Source organism: Miscanthus floridulus, chromosome 6 (genome assembly GCF_019320115.1).
Source record: "Miscanthus floridulus cultivar M001 chromosome 6, ASM1932011v1, whole genome shotgun sequence".
NCBI lineage: Eukaryota > Viridiplantae > Streptophyta > Magnoliopsida > Poales > Poaceae > Miscanthus > Miscanthus floridulus.
The window spans coordinates 116185410-116205973 of NC_089585.1; the positions used below are offsets into that span (position 1 = coordinate 116185410).

At 48.3% G+C, this 20564-nt stretch overlaps 2 protein-coding genes across 2 annotated transcripts; one reads left to right on the top strand and one right to left on the bottom strand.

Annotated features, from left to right (window-relative positions):
- Positions 1 to 212: 212 nt before the first annotated feature.
- On the bottom strand, positions 213 to 2236 carry LOC136459190 (polyphenol oxidase, chloroplastic-like). Its single transcript, XM_066459075.1, has 2 exons — positions 1361 to 2236; positions 213 to 1238 (listed from the first exon to the last, which is right to left on the bottom strand). The coding sequence occupies exons 1-2, from the start codon at positions 2234 to 2236 to the stop codon at positions 318 to 320; spliced, it is 1797 nt and encodes a 598-aa protein (XP_066315172.1). The 3' UTR covers positions 213 to 317.
- A 16557-nt stretch (positions 2237 to 18793) lies between these two features.
- LOC136461069 (uncharacterized) lies at positions 18794 to 19177 on the top strand. The gene has a single exon (XM_066460528.1). The coding sequence runs from the start codon at positions 18794 to 18796 to the stop codon at positions 19175 to 19177; it is 384 nt and encodes a 127-aa protein (XP_066316625.1).
- Positions 19178 to 20564: the final 1387 nt, after the last annotated feature.

The window sequence follows — 20564 nt, forward strand, 5'->3', positions numbered from 1 at the left end:
AATTTTCAACTGCCCACGAGGCCACGCCTCCGGCAGGTCCACTAGTAGCTGACTACGTACTGTACTTCACATTTTGTTATGTTTATTACAAATCTTGCTGGTAGACTGGCATTCGGAGTAAATGTGAAGCAATAATGTTAAATCTATTCGAACCAACGCATGCACTTGAACAGTTCTGTGTAAACCAAGGAATAAAATTCTAAAGCCAAGAACAGACGCAACACAAACTTACAAGCAATGTCTGCTGCCAATCCACTTATTGCTATCTCTCGCGGAAAGAAAGAAACTGCTTTTTTTTTGCATGGTAAACGAACTCTTCAATGCATCAGCTCAATCTTGACGCCTCCGACCTTCACCTTACCCTTGCCTTGCCGCGACACGAGGGTCACCACCACGCTCTCGTCGCCTTCGGCCTTGAGGTCCTCGAGCTGCTCGTTCAACGCGAGCCGCAGCTTGGTCTTGATCCCTCTCCCCTTCTTCCCGTGCCCGTGCCCGTGGCCATGCCCGTGCGGCACGTTCACGAAGCTCCCCGCGAGCTCCCTCCCGCCCGATCCCACCGCGGCGTGGTCCTCGGTGTTTACGAACACGTCGAACTTGGCGGCCACGTCCCTGTCCACCTCGATGCCGTCGATGACGAGCACCTCCTCCTTGGACGCCTTCTCCGCCTTGCTCCTCTGTACCGCGACCGGCCTCTTCACCGTCACGCTCGTCGCCTCGTCCAGCGTGATGGGGAACTCGCCCGCCTTCTTGGCGGCAGCGCCGGCGGCGGCCTGCGCCGCGGGCGCGAGGAACGAGTCCGCTCTCCGCGCCGCGGCGGTCACGGTTGGCCTGGCGGCCGTCCACGGCAGCGGCACGTCCTGGTACCGGTACCGCAGCCTGTCGATGTCGAGCACGTCGCGCACGCGGATGCGCACCAGCTTGGGGGTCTCGTCGTACAAGAGGAAGGAGGCGTCTAGCCAGTCCGGGTCGGTGAGGTCCGTGTGGCGCCGGGCGTCGAGCCCCTTCCAGACGGACCACATGCGGTCGATGTTGGCGTGGTGCGCGTAGAAAAGCGGGTCGAACCCGGCCGAGTAGAAGTTGCCCATGTCCTCGCCGTCCGGCTGGTTCGGGTCGCCGCACCAGATGTGCACCGGGCCATGCGGGATGTTCTCCACCGGCCCTGGCCCCTGGTTCGGCTCGTCGCCGGCGCGGTACGCGCTGCCGAAAAAGAGCGACGGCGTCGGGCTCAGCGATACCATCTGATCACCGAACATCATTTTTGTCACGTCACAAAGTTTTTATCAGTTTTGATTTGACAAGATTCCGAGACCATGTTAGGATTCTTTTGTAAGTTCATAACAACAATGTAACCACTCGTTACCTGACGGTACATGACCCTGAGGTTGTGATCAACCTGCTGTTTGTCAGTGAAGAACCTCGGCTCCCTCCCGTTGTAGTCGAGATTGATCAGCTTCGGCGGCGCGTGCCGGCCGTCACGCCGCGGATCGAACAGCTGGGACGACGGATCCGCGTACATGGCCGGCATGCGCATCCCGTCCGGCGCGTCCCAGTTCCAGAACGGTACGGCGAAGCTGGGGTCGCCGATCAGGCTGCCCAGGATGCGCTCGAAGAAGTAGAGGTAGCACCGGTGGAAGGGGAAAAACAGCCACGAGTTGTGCACCTGGAGCTCCACGCCGGGGAACCCCTCGGGGCTGTACGACCCGTCGCAGTAGGCGCAGTGCACGCTCGCCTGCGCCGCGAAGCTACGCGGGTCGTCCGCCGGGAGCGCCTTCATCGCCGCGATCCCGGCGTTGAACTTGGCGACGTAGTCCGCGGTGACCGAGTGCGCGGCGGGGCGCGTCCGGAGCGGCAAGGACGTGGCGTCAGGGAGGGTGAAGTCCACCGGCAGAGCGTTCGAGGGCGGCGGGCAGCACGTCAGCACGTTGGCGCTCGGCGGAAGGTCCGCCGGGCCGCATGAAGAGATGTCGGGCGTGGCGACGGGGTCGGCGCCGGCGCGGCGCGCGGACACCAGGGTGGCAGTGGCACTGGCACCGAGCGCGCCGAGGCCCAGGAGGACGTCGCGGCGGTCGTGCTTTTGGGCGTCTTGCTCGGAGCGTTCGCCGCCTCTGGGCGATGCGCACGAGACGCGCTGGACGGTGACGCGGCGAGGCCTAAAGCCGGAGCTCGTTCTCGGAGAGGATAGAGGAAAGGTGGCAGCTGGAGCTGGCTTAGCAATTAAATGCGACATGGAGGCCATGTCCGGTTAAACTTGCAGAGCGCAATGGGTTAGCAGCTTCGGAGACGATGCGACATATATAAGCTGGGCGCGGTGCAACCTGTACTGCATCGGCGACGAGGGAAGTAGGGACGTGCGCACGTGGGAGTGAACAGCGAAGGAAGACGGCGTAGGACGCCATCCCTAGCTCGTCAAATGCTGCATGTGGAGGGAGATACGGCCATGCGGGGCAGTAGCTAAGTTTATTATACTGTCTTCGTGGATTCGTCGGTGTGCACGTCTGCTTTGAAGATTTGGTAGACAAGCGGTGCTAATTTTGATGCTGAGTTTTGACTGAGAAACACCTTTTTTTTTTCTTATAAAAAATGAACTGTGTAAACTTGTGTGGTGGGGCCATGCCCAGGGAGTCAAAGGAATCTGTGCACTCCTATGTCTGAAGCGTCAAATTGTGCTGATTTTTTACACTTTGGGGTGTTTGATTTGAGAAATATGGTAAACCCATTGTTTTACCACATCTTAATTACTCTGTTGTTTGCTTTGTGGAATGGAATGTATACAAGCTATAATTAGTACATGTAAGCATTAGAAATAATATTTCATCAAATTTCGTTGGATGCACCATCGCATTTAGAATGGGGCGGTTTCTCAAACCAAACACCCTATTGAACTACATACTCACCTCAAGTACCACCACCATGCCCTAGAGTTTAAAACTAGTCGGCATGACAAAATTTGAATGGTCTGGATGTAACTAGATCACCTACTGAGGCGTAGACATAGCTCGGATCAACCGAACCAATTAGCCCATATAACCCTTCCTGGTGTTTGTGGGGAGGTAATTTATGCCTCGCAAGTTTTTTTTTATAAGGTACCATGAGCATTGAGATCACTTAAAGTCACTATTCTACAACTCCTCACTCTTGATAATATAGTTGCGTGTCTGTTGAAGAATGAGTCGACGACACATAACTACATAGTAGTTTGGTTGAGGAAATGGAAACCACCAAAGTCATAGCGAAAAACGAGCAAAGATGTTCTTATCTAATGGAAGGCTCTTAGATAAGATGAATCTGCAATACACTAGAACACCCTTGTTGACTTACTATGATAGCATATTGGGTTCACTGAATAATGCAAAACAACTCATTTTTATGAGAAGCTTGTGATTAGTTAGGGCTTGTGTTGAGTTTATAAACCCGGGGTCCCTCGCAGACTAGCTTTCCCGCAAAGGCTCGGTCCAAGCAAACAGCGCGTAACTCATGGGCCGACCCAAGAGTCTAAAACAACAGGCCAGAAGGGCGGTCCAGTCACCGACTGGAAGGTCTGGCCGAGGGGGAACAATGCCCGCTTGTCGACTCCGGCCCACCTCTCTGACTGGAGCGCTCACTTCGGTCTCCAGCCGCCTCCGGACGGTCTCTCCGACCGGAAGGCCTGGCAAAACACTACCTCCGACTCCAACCCCACTCTTCGATCGGGGGATGCAAAGACCCTGCTCACTACTCTTCTCCGACTGGCGCAACCAGAGTCGACTGGGACCAGCCGACCGAGGATGTCCGCCCGGAAAGGACCAGGGAACAAACAGAGAAAGCAAGACAAGGCGCTCAAGTCAAACCATGATACCAGGGACCGTACCCTGTCACCTGCAGGAACAGTACTCTGCAACCACCCTGACACAAACAGTATTGTAGGCGCCGACATTTTCCTCTACAGTATTGTGGGCGCCGTTAACTCCCATACGGTATGGCCCTCCACATGCCTCTGGGCATCGACAGTCTTGTGGGCGCCGGGATTTACCGTACCGAGTGAACGTGGTGAAACTCCTCACATGCCTCTAGGCATCAACAGTATATGCAGGTGCCGACATCTGCCATACCCAAAACAAGACGACGTAACCTCCCCCATACAACCGACATCCAACAGTGTTGTTGGCGCCTACCATCCTCCTGTACCCCCCTCCCCGCGTGGGCAACAAGACTTAGAAGCATACGAACTCTCTCCCTCTCACTTGTAAGGCCATCCCCTTCATCTATAAAAGGGGATGCGCTCTCTCCCAAGAGACTCAGTTGATTCAAGTTCAGACAAGCTAATCTAGATCGATCAAGTTCACTAGCTCACAATCACAGAACCGCCAGGTTCAGAACCCAAGCACACGCTTGAACACTTAGCTCATAGAGGAGCTCTTGTCGCTCTCGGCCCTTCTGACCAGACCACTTGCGCACCCCATCTTTCTCTTTCTCGTTTGTAACCCCACTGCAAACTTCGAGCACCTAGGCTCAGGAATAAAGTCACCGACCGACTCAAACCGGACGTAGAGCGCGTTGCCTGAACCAGTATAAACCCTGTGTCATTAAGTGCTAGGCCACCTCTGATCACAACGTGTGGTAAAACTACAAATATTTACTTGTTGGTCAATTTCTGCACCGACAGTTGGCGCCGTCCGTGGGGAGGATGTTGTACGTTCAATACTTTTTGGTCATTGGATGGCCCACTTTTATGCCACCCTCGCCATGGCGGGCCCAGACGATACGATTCGCTTTGGCTCGCTCGAGTTTCCCGCTCCCCCAATGGTTGGGATGCGGGTTCCACCTGTCTTTGAGCCATCCTAGGCCTTCCTCTTCGAAAGCCTAGACTTCGTCGCTGACTAGCTTGGCGTACTACACCTCCGCGAGGAGGCTCATGTTCTGACACCTGCCGGAGGGGCGCCCTCCATCGACTTTGGGACGCACGACTTCGACAACGCGGCATCTGCCCTTCATTCTGAGCAAACTCTCTGCTCAAACGTCTAAAAGGTCCTTGTGTGGTTTTGGTAATTGAGTGACAACCTAGGTGGACTAATTGTATTTATGTGAGATACACAGGTAATTAGTCCACATGTACATGTGTGTGAGCAACATATGCCATAAAGGTGAAAATGGCTTAGAGATGTTGCAAAGCTCACACATGTGATGATGAAGGAGCTTAAATGCACATGAGACATGACATTGAGTCATGTGATCAAGGTGGAGAAGATCAACACAAGACTTGGCTTGATGGACCGATTGCAAGCATGAAGGGAAAGTTGAAGGCTTTGGAGTGATAGACCGCGTGACGGTGAAGCTTGAGCAAGACTTGGCGCCGATAGATGATGGCAACAGTGAAGAGCAAGTAAAGTCAAGATCGATGAACCAATATGATCATGTGATGATATGAAGTGGATCATATCATTGTTGATCATGTTGGTGCATGTGTTGCATCGACATTGAAGGAGATGGAATGGAATGCGCAAGGCAAAGGTATAACCTAGGGCATTTCATTTCACCGGTCATAGGTGTGTAGAGAAGTTTATGACCGGGTTTAGGATAGATGGCCGTACTATCAAGATGAGCAAACTTGTTTGCATATCGGTCATCTAGTGCCACTTGAGTGATCTAACTTTGCATTGTCGCTAGGATCGAGTGGCGTGGCAAGTTGAGTGGCTAATCCTTTGAAAAATGATTATGAAAATGCTAACACACATACACATGATGGTGTACACTTGATGGTGTTGGCACATTTGCAAAGGAGAAGAAGTTGGTGATGAAAATGAGTGAGTCACGCTAATTACAGAGTGACCGGACGCGTCTGGTATGGTGACCGGACATGTCTGGTATTTGGCAGCATACTCAACGATCGAACGCGTCCGGTCGCCACACCGGACGTGTCCGGTGTGAATTAGAAAAGGCAGTGTTCAGCAGAGCAGTCGATTGGACGCTGGCAGTGTCCGGTCTGATGTGACTGGACGCGTCTAGTCATCGGTGGGTGCTTACTATACTTGACCGGACGCTGAGGCTCAGTGTCCAGTCAGTTTCTAACTGACACATCCGGTCGGCCCTGGAAGCTTACTGGACTCGACCAGACTCAGCGGCTAAGCATCCAGTCGTTTCATGCTGAGCATCTAGTCATCTTGTCAGAGAGCCGTTGGAGGCAACGGTTGGACACATGGCGGTCAGACAGCTACTGGACACGTCCGATATAGCGACCAAACACGTTCGGTATTCGCGATAGGTGCGTTCGGTGCAGCGTCCGGTGCTGCGTCTGGTCGACCCAAAAAACTCCCAATGAAGGGGTAACGGCTCTATTTGTTTGTGGGGTTATAAATAGAAGCCATGGTTGGCCTTGGGCCAGTAGGAGAGCACACTAGAGCCTTGGTGGCTTGTGTAGTAGTGCTTGGGAGCCCTCCATCTCACACATACTTGATAGTGATTATCCGATTGTGTGAGTGAGCTATTCTAGTGCGATTGCATCGTGAGGTTGCATCGAGTGGCACTAGGTGATCAAGTTGCAAGCCGGTGGTGCTTGTCACTCTTAGAGGTTGCCACCTCCTAGATGGCTTGGTGGTGGTCTCCGTCGAAGCCCGCAAGAAGCTTGTGCGGCGCTCCGGAGAAGTACTTTGTGAGGGGCATTGTGCTCGCCCCGCGAGAGCCGCAAAGAGCAACTTTAGTAAAGCGTGTCATTGAGCTACCCTCACTTTTGGGGTAGGTTCTTGCGGTGCCCGACGTGCGGGCTTGACGGGTGATGCCAATTAGCCGCCGAACCACTAAGTGAGCGGTCGACACAACGGGGACTAGCGTGTTGGCAAACACATGAACCTCAGGAGAAAAATCATTGTGTCAACCTTGTTCTTCCCGTTGGTTTGCATCCCCATTACACAAGCTTGCGATTACTTTCATATACATTAAGCTTGTGTTGTTGCTCTTATAATTAGTTAGCTTGTGTAGCTTACTAGTTACCTTCTTGCTTGTGTAGCATAGAAGTAGCTCCTTGCGTGGCTAATTTGGTTTGTGTAACCTTGTTAGTCACATTGCTTAGTTTGTGTAGCTAAGTAATTGCGCTCTCTAATTTGGCATTGGTTGCCTTGTTATTGAGCATTGCTAGTGAGCTTAGGTGGCTTTGTGCTTTTGCTTACTAGCATGTGTAGGAGCTCCCTTGTTGCTTGAAATACTAGCGGCATAGGTTTGTGTGACCTTACTTCTAGAATTGGTTAGGTGAGCTCTAGCTAGCCCGGCACCTTTGTTGCTTAATTAGTATCTTTGGAAGGTGCTAGAGAATATAGATAGAGTGGTATAGTCTTGGCTAGACTGATAGTTCTTAATTCCGCATTTGTTTCGGTTAGCCGACGCAATTAATTTTAAAAAGGACTATTCACCCCCCCTCTAGTCGCCATCTCGACCTTTTCAATTGGTATCAGAGCCCAGTCTCTCATTTGTGGTCTTCACCGACCCGAGAGGATGGCGTCTAATGGGCTAGATGTTTGTGAGGCACACATTTTTTATGGCGCAAACTTTGCACTTTGGAAAAATCACATGCTTGATCATTTTCGTGTAAAGGGACCTAACTTTTGGTGGATTGTCACTAGTGGTCTCACCCATATCTTGGATCATAGAACTCTAACCAAAGCTCAAAGAGTCATTTATGAATTTGATGCATATGCTTGTTGTTTTCTAGTGGATGCTTTACATTTTGATTTGATGAAGCAAGTAAACTACAAGGGGACCGCTCGTGAGATATGGGAGTCCATTAAGGAAACCTTCGGTGATTCCTCCACATGGGATGATGGTAAATTCAAGAAGGAGGATGTGCCCAAGAAGGAGGTGCATGAGTGTGTTGAGCATAAACACAATTTGGTGATTGTGGAAGATTGCTCCATCTCATGGTCAAGTGATGATGATGATCGATCAACTACAAGTTCACTTGACAAGGTTGATGATGGTGCCACAAGTGTTGCAAGTGATGATGCTACCCCATGCACACTTGATGGTGATGATGGTTCATGCTCAAGCCATGATGATGCTACTACAAGCCCATCCACTACACCATATTGTCTCATGTCACAAGGTGACACCAAGGTATCAAATGATAATGTGGTTGATCATGTTGATTCATATGATGAGCTTGTTAGTAGACTTGCTAGCATGACCATGTCTTTAGAAAATGAGAAAGCTAAAACATTGAACTTAGAAAATAACAACTCATTTCTAAAGAACTCTTGTGAAGAACATAAGAAATTACTTGATGCTTATAAATCTTCACTTGATGAGCTTAAATTGAATCATGAGACACTACTTGTATCTCATGATGAATTATTAGAACAACATGCTTCTCTCATTAAAGTGTTTACAAAGAAACTTAAAAATAATGAGAACTCATCACATGGGTCACATGATCAATCACATATTGTTACTAACCCTTGTGATGTAGGCAAGAAGCATGTATCCACCTCTTGTGATGATCTATTAGATATGCCATGTTCTTCACAAATAGATGCTTGTTCTACTTCTATGTCTTGTGAGACTAACCTTTTGAAGGAGAACAATGAGCTTAAAAGTGAAGTGAAGAAACTGAGTAACAAGTTAGAGAGGTGCTACAACTCTCAAGTCACCTTTGAGCATATGTTGAAGACTCAAAGAAACTTTGGTGACAAGAGTGGAGTTGGCTTCAAGACTAGCAAAGTCAATCATCAAGAAAGCCGCAATGACATAAGTGGCATTGGCTTCAACAAGAGCAAGATCAAGGGCAAAAGATGGGGCAAGAGAAGATATGAAAGAGAGATGAAGAAGCAAGAATAAGAGAAGCTCTCTCATTTCGTGTGCTTCGAGTGCCATGAAGTGGGACATCTTGCAAATGGTTGTCCCAATGAAGAAAAGCTTAAGTTGAAGAAAGAAGAAGAGAGGCTAAGGCATGTGAAGTGCTTCAAGTGCCACACTTGGGGTCATCTTACCTCAATGTGCCCAACCAAGCAATTGGTGAAGCAACAAGTGAAGCCTTAACTAAAGCCATAAGTTGAGCAAGTAAAGACACCCTAAGTTTAAATCAAGATCAACCATAAATATGGTGGTGATTTGATGATAAAGAATAAGAAAACAAGAAGGGGTGGAAAGGCAAGGCATCCAATGCAAACTCAAGATGCCAAGATGATGAGCAAGAATGGAGATAAGAAGAAATATTATGCTCACATCAAGTGCTTCAAGTGTGGAAATATGGGACACTTTGCCTCTAAGTGTCCTACCAAGCTTGAGAAGAAGGCTCAAACAATCCATAAGAGGCAAGGCAATGAGAAGCACCACATGAGCAAAGAAGAGAAGGCTTAAGCAAAGAGAAAGTGCTACTCATGCCAGGAAAGGAGACACATGGCACATTCATGTCCCCTAGGTGACAATTCTAAGCCTATTTCAATTGTTGATAATAATGTGCTTAGAAAGGATGGTGATGGTACCTCTATGGTTGCTATTGCAAAACATCCCGCTACTCATACTAAAGAATCACCTAAGTATGTTGCTCCTAACTTGAGAGGACCCAAAGTTGTTTGGGTACCATCAAAAAGTGGATGATTGTTTGTAGGTACCGTCGGCATTGGAGACTTGATTCAATTGATCTCACATTGTTCATCATATGTTGAATCAAGTTATGAAGCTTAGTGCACATCCAAACCCAATGCCAAGTGAAAATTGAGTGAAGTCCAAAGTGCTATCAACATACAAGTGCTATAATTTAAGTTGTTGGTGATTCATTGGATATATTTGATGACTTGTAAATAATTGAGTTGAAGCTTGCTAGTTGGATGATTATGAGCTAACCAAGGTATATCTCTTGTTGATCATTTCATTTGGGTGTATATGAGTTGATTGAATTGGATAAATATGCAAAGTTACTTGCTATGAGATGATTGAATGGATAATTGCTTAAGTAATCAAGTTTGGATTGATTCATGTTGGATAAATTCATAAGATGACATTTAGTGAGTGATTTGAATGGATATATGTCTTATGGAAGTATTCAAACAAGTTAGTTTCAAGTTTGATTCATACATGATGAAGTATAGCTCAATTATTGAAATATGTCCTATAATTGAGAATCTGAGCTAGCTGTGATCTTAGCCATGTTTGAGTAATGAAAACTTATCGGATTAGCATGAAAATTGGTGTACATGCTCTATACTTATGGTATAATATTCTGTAGAAATTTCATGAAAATTGGATAAGAAATGCTTCGGTTTTGGAGTGGTTCTTGTCAGCTATAGTGCAGCAGTTTTCAGCATGTAGCAGTGGTGGAAGAATTGATATATGGCAGTAATCTAGAAGTCAAATGAAGCTCAAATTTTTACAGCTGCTAGATAACTTAGTATTGCACACCTCCACCAAATTTAGTGGTATTTGGATTTGTACTTTGGGAGATATGCTTATTTCTTTGAAGGGTACAAAATCTGTCAAAAAAGTGACAAATGTTGGATTGATCTAGAGTCACTTTGATTGAAAGGTCCTCAAGTTGGAAACATGATTACAAGTGTTTGAGGTACCTAAGTTTGGTTTTGAGATGATCTAGAAGCATGACAAGCAAAGAGTACAAGGGCATTTGATTGTGGAGTGTACTTTGCATACATTTGGTACTCAAATTGGAAGATCAAGATCAAACTCTAGATGAAGTTGAAGGTTAAGTTCTAGTGATTATTGGAGATCATTTGGTAGAAAGAAAAGGATTTAAAAAAGGAATTAAGGTTACTCATCAAGTTAAGTCCATCACTTGGATCAATCAATCAAGTCATTTCAAGTGAGTATCAAGAATGATTCTTGGAGAGAGGTCACTTCTCCCTAGTGTAGGGGCTTACCGCCTATGTGTAGGTAAACCAAGTGTGGTACTTGGAAGGCTAACATAGAAGTGGTGATCCGAGGAACATTTGAGATGCTTAGTTGAAGCAATCAAAAGAGTTGATCAAGAAAAGCAAGCAACTCCCAAAAGAGAGCTAGTCATAATATTTCAAGTGGTATTCTCACGTTGATGCTCTCATGCAAGCATTGATCAAAAGATGAAGCAAGCCAACCACAACAAGAAAGTGCACTTGATCATAAGTGGTATTCATTTCATATGGGTAAAAAATGAAATTCAATATGGTATCTATTGGTCTTTAGCAAGCTTATAATTGGACTTCACGTTGCTATTGAAGTAATGAATTGGAATCTATGTGACTATCCTCTACTCCAACATAGCAAAGGTATCATTGTAATGTGCATGATCATTTCATCCCTTACTAGTATGTGGTTAGTGCATATAGTACATGCTTAATAGGATCATGCATAACAAATGAAATGCTTAAATTCATAGCCTACCACTATTGTTTGAATGATTACTTAATCTAGTGGTTAGTACATGAATTTGTTCATGAGCTAGTGAACCCAAGTACTTTACTCAATTTGGATTACTAACAAGTGATAAGTACAACATTGGCAAGATAACCCTTGCAAGAGGTGTGAAGAAGCTTGTCATTGGTTCAAACTGGACTTGGAAGCTTAGGCAAATCAATTTAGTTCAAGTTAACCATAGACGCTCATGATAGTGATAAGAGTACAAGCACAAGACAACAATGCAAATGGATATCTAGTTTGTTTATTTCAAATGGAATCTAGACTCAAGTATTTCATTAAGAATCTACAAGTGATGTCTAGATCAACTCACAAGTAATATCCTATAAGTGGTACTCATGAAGATAAAAAAATGTTCAAGAAATAATTTTTATTGATAAATCCAACAAGTGGTTCCATACTAGAAAATTCTTTCAAGTGATATCACATCTACACATAATATCAATCATGCAAGAAAATGGTTCCACAAGTGATCCTCAACTTTAAGTGATCATCAAATGAAGAATGCATCCCTCACCTACAAGAGCTCAAGTGTATCAAATGGATGACCCATGCTATCACATAGGGGGAGGTGTCACACAAATTGATCACAAGATCAAAAATCTTATGTGTGGTATCTCAAGAAGCCCTACACAAGATACAAGTGGTACAAGCTACAAGTGGTATTTACAAATGGTGTCATTCCAACAATCAAGTGATGTCCATAAAAAATGTAAGATTCAAGCCTCAACCATCTACCCCAAACATATACCTTTGCATCAATAAAAAACTCACCTTTTATGGAAATTGATGACAAAGGGGGAGAGATTGTATAAAGATATGAAAGCCTTTATAAGGGGGAGAGATAAGATATGAAAGCTTAAGAGGTTGGACATGGACATGGATAAAGAGGGAGCAACATTGAAGAAAAGAGATGGATCAAAATTTCTTGGACAAGAGAAGCACACAAGTAGGGGGAGCAAGCTCATGAACTTTAATTGATTGCATTTGATATGTGCATATTTATGTGCTTGCTTGCATTGCATAAGCTTTCAAAATTCAATATGCATGCTTGTGTGGTGTATGCTAGTTGTAGAACTTGAATGCCGATTTGATAACTAGCATGCATAGGATGATAGTTAGACACTTGGTATGCTTTTTCAAAGTAATGCTAGTACTTTGCTTTTAATGTTGATCTCACAAGGTATCTAGTGCTTTTATTACCAAGTGATATCTAGCTAACCATGGTGCTAAGGATGAACTTAAAGGTGCAACTTCGATTGGTACACGCTTCAAAGGTTATTCTATACACTTTAGCATTATTTTGTAGTAATTACTCTCCCACATTTTTAATCTATGCATATGTGCGATCTTTAAATCAAACACTCTAGCACATATGTAGGGGGAGCTAATACTACCATTTCGGGTTTCTGGTACTTGTCCAAAATCATTTACACATGGTAAAATTGCTTGGGCAAGCAACATGAATCCAAAAGAGCTTAATTTCCATATCTTTGTAGAGTTGTCATCAATTACCAAAAAGGGGGAGATTGAAAGGTCCTTGTGTGGTTTTGGTAATTGAGTGACAACCTAGGTGGACTAATTGTGTTTATGTGAGATACACAGGTAATTAGTCCATAGGTACATGTGTGTGAGCAACATATGCCATGAAGGTGAAAATGGCTTAGAGATGTTGCAAAGCTCACACATGTGATGATGAAAGAGCTTAAATGCACATGAGACATGACATTGAGTCATGTGATCAAGGTGGAGAAGATCAAGACAAGACTTGGCTTGATGGACCGGTTGCAAGTATGAAGGGCAAGTCAAAGGCTTTTGAGTGATGGACCGTGTGGCGGTGAAGCTTGAGCAAGACTTGGCACCGATGGACGATGGCAACAGTGAAGAGCAAGTAAAGTCAAGATCGATGAACCAATATGATCATGTGATGATATGAAGTGGATCATATCATTGTTGATCGTGTTGGTGCATGTGTTGCATCGACATTGAAGGAGATGGAATGGAATGCGCAAGGTAAAGGTATAACCTAGGACATTTCATTTCACCGGTCATAGGTGTGTAGAGAAGTTTATGATCGGGTTTAGGATAGATAGACATACTATCAAGAGGAGCAAACTTATTTGCATATTGGTCATCTAGTGCCACTCGAGTGATCTAACTTTGCATCATCGCTAGGATCGAGTGGCGTGGCAAGTTGAGTGGCTAATCCTTTGAAAAATGATTGTGAAAATGCTAACACACATACACATGATGGTGTACACTTGGTGGTGTTGGCACATTTGCAAAGGAGAAGAAGTTGGTGATGAAAATGAGTGAGTCGCGCTGATTACAGAGTGACCGGACGCGTCCGGTATGGTGACCGGACATGTCCGGTATTTGGCAGCGTACTCAGTGATCGGACGCGTCCGGTCGCCACACCGAAAGCGTCCGGTGTGAATCAGAAAAGGCAGTGTTCGGCAAAGCAGTCGATCGGATGCTGGTAGCGTCTAGTCTGGTGTGACCGGACGCATCCGGTCATCAGTGGATGCTTATTGTACTCGACCGGACGTTGAGGCTCAACATCCGATCAGTTTCTAACTGACGCGTCCGGTCGGCCCTAGAAGCTTACTGGACTCGACCAGACTCAGCGGCTAAGCATCCGGTTGTTTTGTGCTAAGCATCTGGTCATCTTGTCAAAGAGCCATTGGAGGCAATGGTTGGACATGTGGTGGTCAGACAGCTACCGAACACATCCGGTATAGCGACCGGACGCATCCGGTATTCGCGATCGGTGCGTCCGGTGCTGCGTTCGGTCGACCTAAAAAACTCCTAGTGAAGGGGTAACGGCTCTATTTGTTTGTGGGGTTATAAATAGAAGCCATGGTCGGCCTTGGGCTAGTAGGAGAGCACGCTAGAGCCTTGGTGGCTTGTGTAGTAGTGCTTAGGAGCCCTTCATCTCACACATACTTAATAGTGATCATCCGATTATGCGAGTGAGCGATTCTAGTGTGATTGCATCGAGTGGCACTAGGTGATCGAGTTGCAAGCCGATGGTGCTTGTTACTCTTGGAGGTTGCCACCTCCTAGACGGCTTGGTGGTGGTCTCCGTCGAAGCCCGCAAGAAGCTTGTGTGGCGCTCCAGAGAAGTGCTTTGTGAGGGGCATTGTGCTCGCCCCACGGGAGCCGCAAAGAGCAACTTTAGTAAAGCGTGTCATTGAGCTACCCTCACTTCTAGGGTAGGTTCTTGCGGTGCCTGACGTGCGGGCTTGGCGGGTGATGCCAATTAGCCACCGAACCACCAAGTGAGCGGTCGACACAATGGGGACTAGCGTGTTGGCAAACACATGAACCTCAGAAGAAAAATCATCGTGTCAACCTTGTTCTTCCCGTTGGTTTGCATCCCCGTTACACAACCTTGCGATTACTTTCATATACATTAAGCTTGTGTTGTTACTCTTGTAATTAGTTAGCTTGTGTAGCTTACTAGTTACCTTCTTGCTTGTGTAGCATAGAAGTAGCTCCTTGCATGGCTAATTTGGTTTGTGTAACCTTGTTAGTCACATTGCTTAGTTTGTGTAGCTAAGTAATTGCGCTCTCTAATTTGGCATTGGTTGCCTTGTTATTGAGCATTGCTAGTGAGCTTAGGTGGCTTTGTGCTTTTGCTTACTGGCATGTGTAGGAGCTCCCTTGTTGCTTGAAGTACTAGCAGCATAGGTTTGTGCGACCTTGCTTCTAGAATTGGTTAGGTGAGCTCTAGCTAGCCCGGTTCCATTGTTGCTTAATTAGTATCTTTGGAAGGTGCTAGAGAATATAGATAGAGGGGTGTAGTCTTGGCTAGACTGATAGTTCTTAATTCCGCACTTGTTTTGGTTAGCCGACATGATTAATTTTAAAAAGGACTATTCACCCCCCTCTAGTCGCCATCTCGACTCTTTCAACCTCGCTGTGAGTAACGTACATGCTGTTATGTACTTACTATTCTCTATCTTCCGCCAATTACCTAGAGGAACCTTGTTGTCCCCGACGCGACTGGCATACGACCGGTTCCCCTACGGGTCTATGGCCTCATGTCTTCCACGGACGCATACGCCCAGGGACTCCGAAGGATGCCAACGCTGCCCCCTCTCACATCTGAATTTGTGGGAATGGCGAGCTATGCTCCCACCTATTTTCTCGACCTCATGGATGACAATGGCGAGATTGATGGCTTCGGCAACATGGTGCCTAGCCACCGTCCATCCTGGGAGTGCGCCATAGCAGACGCTTCGGGACACCCACCGGTGGAAGTAGAGTCCTCATAGACTCACACCTCACTGGACTCTCATGCGAAGACCCCTGAGCTCACACGGGAGCACGGCGAGGCACTACAACAATAGTGACTGCATTAGCCACCGACTGCGCCAGCACACTCGGCGCACCACACTATGCCCCTTGAGCATAGACTGGTGAGCGGCACCTAGGGTCACGCCCGTCAGGTCCAGCGCAACACCATGGACAGGGGGACCGATCCCCCATAGTTTGCTCGGGCCAGTCAGAACATCGCCGCCGTGACAATGCTTCTGCGTGGCCTGTCTGAGCCGAATGACCCTCATGAACAGGCGATCCACCGGAACCTCTGGGCACTAGTGGAGACCACCGCCATGCAATAAGCAGAGAGCTCCGTATCGTGATGCTAACTCGTGACCTTAATCCCCACCAGAGGAATGGGGACGCAGCAGATGGATCGCTCCACCTAATCACCATGACGGCCACCGAGCGTGGCCTAGGAGGCCGCATTGGCACCTCGCCTTGACTTGATGACCGCTCCGTACCGACTACTTGTCTATGCGTGGCTCGAGCCGAACTGAGACACGCAACAGCGACTAGAGTCCCATCCCTGATGGGCAGGGACCGTGGACCTTTGTCCAAAACCTCTAGTGAGCATCGCCCCCGCCGCGCTCCAATGGAGGCCTGGGCATAGGTAAGGCCAAGCACCGAGATCAGGATGAGGGCCCCTCCATGCAGAGGTGGAAAAAGAACAGAAAGGATCACCGCCGACTGGCCAACTCCGCATTGGACGCCATGGCTGATCATGCGGGCATGCAGCCCTAGCAGGACCCTCCGGCCCACTTCCATGAGCTCATGGAGAGCCCGTGCACTAACCACGAGTACCCCGTCAAACACCTCTATAGGGACTGCCAGCTCCTCAAACACCTTCTGCGGTAGGCTAGCAGGCCAAAGGAAGGAAAGGTAAAGAAGCAGCGACTGAGAAAGGGGGCATAGTGGGCAAGGATCCAGACGACTAAAGATTGAAGTAATCTGACCAGACGCCTACCGACTAAAGGACAACAACGACGGCATTCTCTCCGAACGCTTAGAACAGCTATGTCGTTTTTCTTCCCCTAAGTTTCAGTCTTACCATTGTTTACTTAACATATGCTCCTACAAAAGCACCCCGACCCGAACACTTTTCGGCCTGGGGTGCTCAGGGGCTCCACTAGGGGGCACTACTACCTCTCTATTTTGTTTACTATCATATGGTGAAATTCCTTCCTCCCCGATCAAAAGGAGAGTTCATTCCTTTAATTTCCCTTACGTAGCTTTGCTTTAAAATATTCTGACCGATCGCACCCCGCCTTTCCCTATGGTTACGAGCAGCTGAGCCTCATGGACCATGCCCGGGCTCCCAAGGTTGTAGCCTATAGGACAAATGGGCAGGTACGAGAGAGAAAGAATAAAAAAGAAAATTATGCTAAGGGAAAACTAAGGAACAAAAGGGAACAAGCTTCCCCGAATGGAGTGACTCTATCACAGAAAATGAAACCAACTGTAGTCATTAAGCGCACAGAAATGTTTATATAGGGGCTCCCCCATGAACATAAACTTTTTACGTTCAATAAACTACTTATATTTTACAAGCTATTGGACCGGCTCGGCGGCATCTGTTGTCGGTGCGACCGGTGAAGGCGCAAGCTGCTCACTCCCCGGTGACACGACGTTTGGCTCGATCGAAGCCAGGGCGACATCCACCTCCAACCAGGCTCTGTGCCATCCGCAGGCTGAGCAATGTCCTCCCCATGCATGCTTCTGGCCATGTCTTCACAATGGACGTCCATCACCCACTGAGCAGAGACTTGGTCTGCCACCAACCTTGCATATGGCAGCAAGCTCTCCCTGATTGATTAGATATCCTTTGTGCTCAAGCCTTTAGCATACCCACCGCAGATAGTAGCGAAGTCCAGGTTCAGGTGGTGCATCACCACCGAAGTCAGCACCCCCGATGCCCCATAGAATAGTCCACTCGTGATAAGGCCCCAGACCATATCCAGGACCTCCGCCAGCTAGACGGCGGGCGCGCTAGTGCTTGGCGCTGACTCGAAGACTTCTGAGATGACGAGTTGGGCAATGTTGCGGATCTGGTCAAGTTCCCCCTCAAGAGCACGATGCTCTTCATGGGACTTGGCTAGCTCCTCTGCATTTCAGCTGAAGGTCGCCTTGATCGTCTCTAGGTCCCGCTCCAGTGTCTTCATCCTTCTGCCCATCTCTAAAAGAAGGGTGACAAGCTCAGAAATGACTGAAGGAAACCAACATGATGAAAAACAGAAAAGGTACATATCGACGTGGAAGTTCTCAAGGATGGAGAATTCCTCCACCTATCGAGTCACCTGCACGCACAGCCAGGCATTCGCCTCCTCCATCCCCATCACCCGGCCCCGAAGCATGAGCACCTCCTAGTCCACCTCCAACTGGGACTTTCGCTCCGACTCTAGGGCCTTTCGCGCCAACTCTAGGGCACTTTACTCTGACACCAAAGCGCTCTGCTCTGACTCAAGGGCCACCAAGGACTCTTGGAGCGCCGCCTCAGTGTCCGCCAGGGATGTCTGCAACCTTGCCTTGGTCTCTGTCTAGTGGGCCTTCACTGCCTCGAGCCCTTGCTTGGCGGCAGTCACCTGCTCTGCTGCATGCTGCCCCTCCACCTACACCACGGTCGCCTTGGCTGCCCAGTCCTAGGACTCGCAACGAGCGGACTTTAGCTGATGCTCAAGCTTAGCCATCCGGGCATGCTCCATTCGAAGGAAGTAGGACTTATAGGACGACATCCCCTTTAGACTCTATGAAAAACAAGCATGCTAAGGCAACAAAAGATTCAGAGGTCAAAGATAAGTACGGGAAACTCACCTCCGCGGCAAGCTGCAAATCAACCTCAACTAATTGTTGAGCGGACTTAACCTGCTCCTAGGCATCTCCGAGCCTCACGGATAGGTTGGAGAGTTCAGACACCACGACATGTCCTTGCTCCCCAAGAATGTCCCAAAGCTGACCCTCCTGTGAATCCCAAAGGATGAACTACACCTTTGTCGGGTCTTTAGGGAAGGGCCACTCTATGTCACCCTTCGACAGCCCGCTAGAGGGCCTAGCCTCCGACTGAACTACCGCCAGCTCCCACGATGACACCGGCAACTCCACCATGTCATCAGCCTCATCGTTCGACGGGATATCCACCACCTCAGTTGCACAGGCCACTACTGGGCGTTCCGACTCTATCTCGGCCACATCCCCCACCGACGCCTTTGGCTCTAACGACAAGGGTGAGCCGTGCAGCCCTCCACCCGGCGAGGCAGGGAGCTCAGCCTCCCTCACCTCTTCTGGCATAGATGGTAAAGGAGGGGCCATGAGAGTTACCTCTGACACGGCCTCTGCAGTCAGCACTAGGATCACCACCAATGCCACCGCCGCCACCACCATACCAGCAACCGACCTAGGGGACACCACCCCCAGAAGGGAAGACTTCACCACCACCACCCAGTTCCCCCCGTCGCTCACCGTGACATGCTGCAGGGTGGGCCTCTAAGCCTCCCTCATAGGAGTTAGGGTGATGCTCAACCCCGACATCGCCCAACCACTGACAAAAAGTGCAGATAAGTCACACTCCAAAAAGACTCAACAACAAAAGATCAAAAAAGAATAATGAAAAATGTACCAGGAGGTGAGTGGCATGACTCTAAAGGCAGGACCCGACGTTGATGGGCCTACAGGGCAAGGGCTACTCCTAGGCTACGACCCATGCCCCCTCACTTTAGCTAGGGGTGGAGTCCTCCTAACCGGCTCCTGCCCGGCCTATGGGTCACCGTGACCCTTGACTCGAGACTCCCTGACTGGAGCAGCGGGTGGGGCATCCTCTGGCTATGAGTCATGCGATGCACGAGTGCCAGTCCGCTCCTCAGACTACCTGGCTTGCTCGGCCACGTCCATGGTAGGCAGGGCATCCTCCGGGTACGAGTCACATGCTGGCACCGCTCCCGACGATGCACTGGTGCCAGTCCGCTCCTTGGACCACCTGGCTTGCTCGGCTGCATCTGTGGCAGGCGGGGATAGGACCGGTGACGCCACTAAGGGGCGTGGTGACCACGTCCGCTTTGCCTCTCATTCACTGGCAATGTCCGCACTCACCGCACGCTTCCTCAACACTAGAACCACCGCACGCTTTTCCGCCTCCTGCTCATCACCAGTGGACATCGTCGTAGGGTCATGATGCTCCGCCGAGGTCACAATGACCTCCTGACTTTCCTCCTCCTCGGAGAAAACCATGTCATCCACATTCGTGGGATCCTCTGACATGAGCTCTAACTCAATGTCGCTCCTACATTCCCCAGCCTTCACGCATCGGGCGATGTACTGCTCCTTTTCCTGCTTCCGCCGAACCTCCTGAAAGGTCCTTGTGTGGTTTTGGTAATTGAGTGACAACTTAGGTGGACTAATTGTGTTTATATGAGATACATAGGTGATTAGTCCACAGGTACATGTGTGTGAGCAACATATGCCATGGAGGTGAAAATGGCTTGGAGATGTTGCAAAGCTCACACATGTGATGATGAAGGAGCTTATTGCACATGAGACATGACATTAAGTCATGTGATCAAGGTGGAAAAGATCAAGACAAGACTTGGCTTGATGGACCGGTTGCAAGCGTGAAGGGCAAGTCGAAGGCTTTGGAGTGATGGACCACATGGCGGTGAAGCTTGAGCAAGACTTGGTGCTGATAGACGATGGCAATGGTGAAGAGCAAGTAAAGTCAAGATCGATGAACCAATATGATCACATGATAATATGAAGTGGATCATATCATTGCTGATCATGTTGGTGCATTTGTTGTATCAACATTGGAGGAGATGGAATGGAATGCACAAGGCAAAGGTATAACCTAGGGCATTTCATTTCACCGGTCATAGGTGTGTAGA